The sequence below is a fragment of the Apis dorsata genome, unplaced genomic scaffold (genome assembly GCF_000469605.1).
Source record: "Apis dorsata unplaced genomic scaffold, Apis dorsata 1.3 scaffold_5, whole genome shotgun sequence".
NCBI classification, from domain to species: Eukaryota; Metazoa; Arthropoda; class Insecta; order Hymenoptera; family Apidae; genus Apis; species Apis dorsata.
The window spans coordinates 231,400-235,797 of NW_006263308.1; the positions used below are offsets into that span (position 1 = coordinate 231,400).

Genomic DNA, 4,398 nt, shown 5'->3' on the forward strand with positions numbered 1-4,398 from the left:
AAAAATTTTTTTTTTTATTATATATTTTATTTTATTATATATTTATTATATATATTATATTTATTATATATTTATAATATATATTATGAATAATTATAAATTGAAATATATTGAACATCATTAATGATAGATATTAAAAAAAGAAAATTGTTAAATATTTTATTGAAAATATAAATTTTTAAAGTACTAATTGTTCTTTAGTAGTTAAACTATCTAATAAAATCTTTTCTATTGTAAGAGGATATTCTGAAAAAAAATTTTTTAATAACAAATTTAATAGGTTACATTAATATATATTAACGTAAAATATGTATTAACGTAAAATAATAATATATATTAATTTTTGAAAATATTTTTCATTCTTACCTCGATTGTACCATGAATCATTATTTCCAGCATTTTTTCTTGCTGAATTAAGTGCATTATGAATTGCAATAGGTATCGCATAACTCATACATAATGGTGGTTCACCAGTAGCTATGATTATTTAATAATTTATTAAGATTAATTAAATGCATTGAAAATTACTATTAATAGTTTTATCTTTTAATTAATTATAATTTAATATAATCAAAATTTAATTATAATATATAATTTTACCTTTTGAACGAAGAACACTTAATGGATTAGTACTATTTCTACGGAAATAAACTCGAAAATCGACAGGAATGTCCTTTGCACCTGGTGGTTTATAATTCTGCAAAAAAATATATATTTTCAATTTTTTTTAACAATTTTTTTTTTGCACATATATATTAAATTACAAATTCAGAAACGGTACCCAAGTTCTATAATTTGTTAGTTGACCAGTTTTTGGATCATAAATTAGCTGTTCATATGTCCAATATCCGAGACCCATTGTGAAAGCACCTTCCACTTGTCCCAAATCTAGTTCTGGATTCATACTCCTTCCAACATCTTCAATTAAATCTACTCTGTGTATAATATGTTGTCCAGTCAATACATCAATCTCAACTTCTGCTATAGTTGCCCCATATATTGGATATGATTTTATATCATCTTTTACAGTAAACCTAAATATACATGAACATATTTCATAAATATATTAATTAGAAAGCGAATTTAGCTATCAAATTATTATAAAACATACATGTATCGCGCACATAAATCAACATCTCTTAAGTGTGCTGTTAATACTAATTTTTGCCAAGAAAAGTTTTCCAACTCCTTTTTAATAGGTTCTAATCTCTGAACTAGTTCTTTGCAAGCCATCATAGTTGCCTAAAGATATTAAAATATATATGTATTTTTAAATAGCATATATTTTCGATTAATCCGTTTATTATAGTCCTCATCAATATTAATTTGAAATATATTTTAAAAGATATTATTTTAAATAACTTTTATGTTAAATATAAATATTTTTTCTAATTTTTTCTAATTTTTAAATTATTCGTAAAAAACTTTTGCATTAAATTTTATCTATATAAAATCTGTATGTAACATTCTAATCACTGAAGCATTCTCATAATGAATAATAAATCAATAATTATTAATAAAATCAGCATTTAATATGGAATTCATCCTTTTTTATAATTTGTGTTTTGCTCCGCCAACTTCATTATAAATAAATGAAATTCAGTTCAAATATCAAAACGCAAATTTTTCTATGTTCTCTGCAGTTCATATGTTAGTAAAAGTTATGTAACTTAAATAACAACTAATAAACATATTAACAAATATATTGTTATGGATACACATATAAGTAAAATTCAAAATTACAGTATCAAAAAATTTTGCAAATAATTCCTAAAGCCAATCATTCATTATGCTTAAAAAAAATTATTCAAAATAAAATCTTTTACAACATTTCAAACTTATTAAGATGAGAGAGAGCTAATTGGAAAAATGATCATATTTTCTATGTATAATATTATATATGATATATATAAGGTAATAATAAATTTAAACAAATGCATTACATATGCACAAGTCTCACTGGTAACACTACCACCAGTAACCATATTATTTGGAGATGTTAAATTGTTGCTTGCTTTTACAGTGACCAATGATAAGTCAATACCTAAAGTATGTGCTGCTACTTGAGCTACCTATAATGGAAAAAAATTTTTTTTTTATTAAAAATTATTTTAGTATATTATTTATAAAAAGATTTAATTATGATATTTAATAATACCTTAGTATTAATTCCCTGACCAGACTCAATTCCTCCATGAGTAACAGAAACTGTGCCATCTCGTGCATAAATCGAAACAAGTGCATGAAATTGACCGAAAATAGTCAAAGGATACATCATAGGTATCAAACTTATTCCTTTCTTCTTCCATCGATTTTCCTATAAATATAAATTTCATTATAATCAATATTTTATATAATAATAAAATTACAATAAAAAATTAAATATTCTTACAGCATTAAAGATATCTACAGCTCTTTTTCTGATATCATAATCCGCATTCTGACATAGTTCTTCTATCATAGGCTGTAATACTTTTTTATGATCCTCAATCATATTTGCATATCTAACTTCTAATGGATCTTTTTCAACAGTTTTTGCTATGTGTTCCATTATGTTTTCTATTATAGCTATACCTTCTGTTGAACCTAGAAAAAAAATTAGAAAATTAAATTAAACTTTAACTTTAGAAAAATTATTTCTTTTCACTATATATTGTTGATTAGAAATACCTGGAGCTCGACAAAAAGTATTGGAAGGCAAATCAGTTTTAACTTCAAAGCCTTGATAAGTCCAAGTAGTATAATCATAACAACTAAAATTTTTATAAAGAAGAATTTCTATATATGATTTTTTATTTATTATAATATATATTGATTTGAATTTATTGAGGCAACAAATTAGAAGACAAATTAAAAAAATAACTTCATCAACAATTTGATTTTTTAAAAATTATAATAGTTACATTATCATAATTTTTGAAATTTTATCTATATGTAGAGCCATGATAGAATATGTATCAATATGCTATTACTTATCTATATAAATTGCTTTTATAAATTGCTAGTCGAATGCATGATAGATAAACTTTAACGAACTAATATAATTAATATAATTAATATATTTATCCATAAAAAATTTTGATATTTTATAGATTTAAAAATAGTTCATTTGTATAATTATATATTTTAGATATCAGCTACCACAATGTGTTTATAATAAATAAGTAATAAATAAGCATATTGATATATATACTATCATGAAAGTATATATATGGATATAATTCAATGTAATAGTAGTAATAATTTTTATTAATATCTCAAAAACTATAATTCCAATTATAATTTTAAATATATCTTTACTTTAAATATATCTCTAATTCGTTGTCTCAGTAATTAAAATTGTGTCTATATATTTACTTTTTCATTTGTTCTACAACTGTAGGAGCATGAAATTCGTTAAAATTGGAACCACTGTTGCCCCAGTGTTTTGAATTCAAATATTGAATTTGACCATCATCATTTACACCAATTTCATATTCTTGACGAGTATCATATCGTTTTCCTATAGCAAGCATATTGCTTTCTATCGACATAATAAATCTAACTGGTCGATTTAATTTATAGCATACTAAAGCACAAGCACAAGCAATTTGTGTAGCACGAGATATTTTTGCACCATAAGCACCTCCTAATCTCCTCACATTAATGTTAATACTGTAAAATTAAAATTAGCAATTTTAAAAAACAATAAATTGAATAAATTCAACATTGTATTTTGTATATATTACTTATTATTTTTTATATTAAGACACTGAGCTATGGCTATTTGGGTGAGATCCATCCATTGAGTTGCAGCAAAAACGTCTATTCCATCCTCTATTGGCACACAAACGCATGTTTGAGTTTCCATAGTGAAATGATATTGACTTCCGTTTCTAAATGTTCCTTTTATTATATGTTTCACGTCATTTCCTATGATATTCAAATTTAATGAATTCAAAAAAAAAAAATAATAAACAATAATATTAAACAATAAATTTAGAATAATAATATATTTATATTTAATATAAAGAATAATAAAAATTTTAGTTCTATAAAATTGCAATAATATGTGAATGAATAATTATGAAATGAAATATTTTATATAAACTTTATCCAAAATATTATATTTGCACCTTTGGTTTGTGCAATGGAATTAGCTGATTCATATACTCTGGTATTATCATTCAATGCAAGTACATCTTCAATCGTTAATAATATTTTTTCTGGTATGAAATCAATATAGGAAACATTTACTATTTGTGCTGCTTGATTAGCAATTGTAAAAGTTGTAGCAACAATTACTCCGATTGGCTGTCCAGCATATTCAATATTTGTATCTACAAAAAGCTTAAAATATAAAAAATTAAGATAAGTTATAAATTTTGAATATTAAATTTTAAATAACATTTTTTTTTT

General features: G+C 22.9%; 1 protein-coding gene across 1 annotated transcript in view; it reads right to left on the bottom strand.

Annotated features, from left to right (window-relative positions):
* Nucleotides 1–34: 34 nt before the first annotated feature.
* LOC102672594 (indole-3-acetaldehyde oxidase-like) overlaps nucleotides 35–4,398 on the bottom strand; it is a 14,301-nt gene continuing 9,937 nt past the window's right edge. The window contains 12 exon segments of the mRNA XM_006607444.2: nucleotides 35–246; nucleotides 367–477; nucleotides 601–697; nucleotides 782–1,034; nucleotides 1,112–1,242; nucleotides 1,944–2,072; nucleotides 2,159–2,317; nucleotides 2,393–2,586; nucleotides 2,671–2,753; nucleotides 3,358–3,654; nucleotides 3,729–3,912; nucleotides 4,116–4,329. Of these exon segments, the coding sequence (XP_006607507.2) occupies nucleotides 179–246; nucleotides 367–477; nucleotides 601–697; nucleotides 782–1,034; nucleotides 1,112–1,242; nucleotides 1,944–2,072; nucleotides 2,159–2,317; nucleotides 2,393–2,586; nucleotides 2,671–2,753; nucleotides 3,358–3,654; nucleotides 3,729–3,912; nucleotides 4,116–4,329 (1,920 nt within the window). The 3' untranslated portion in view covers nucleotides 35–178.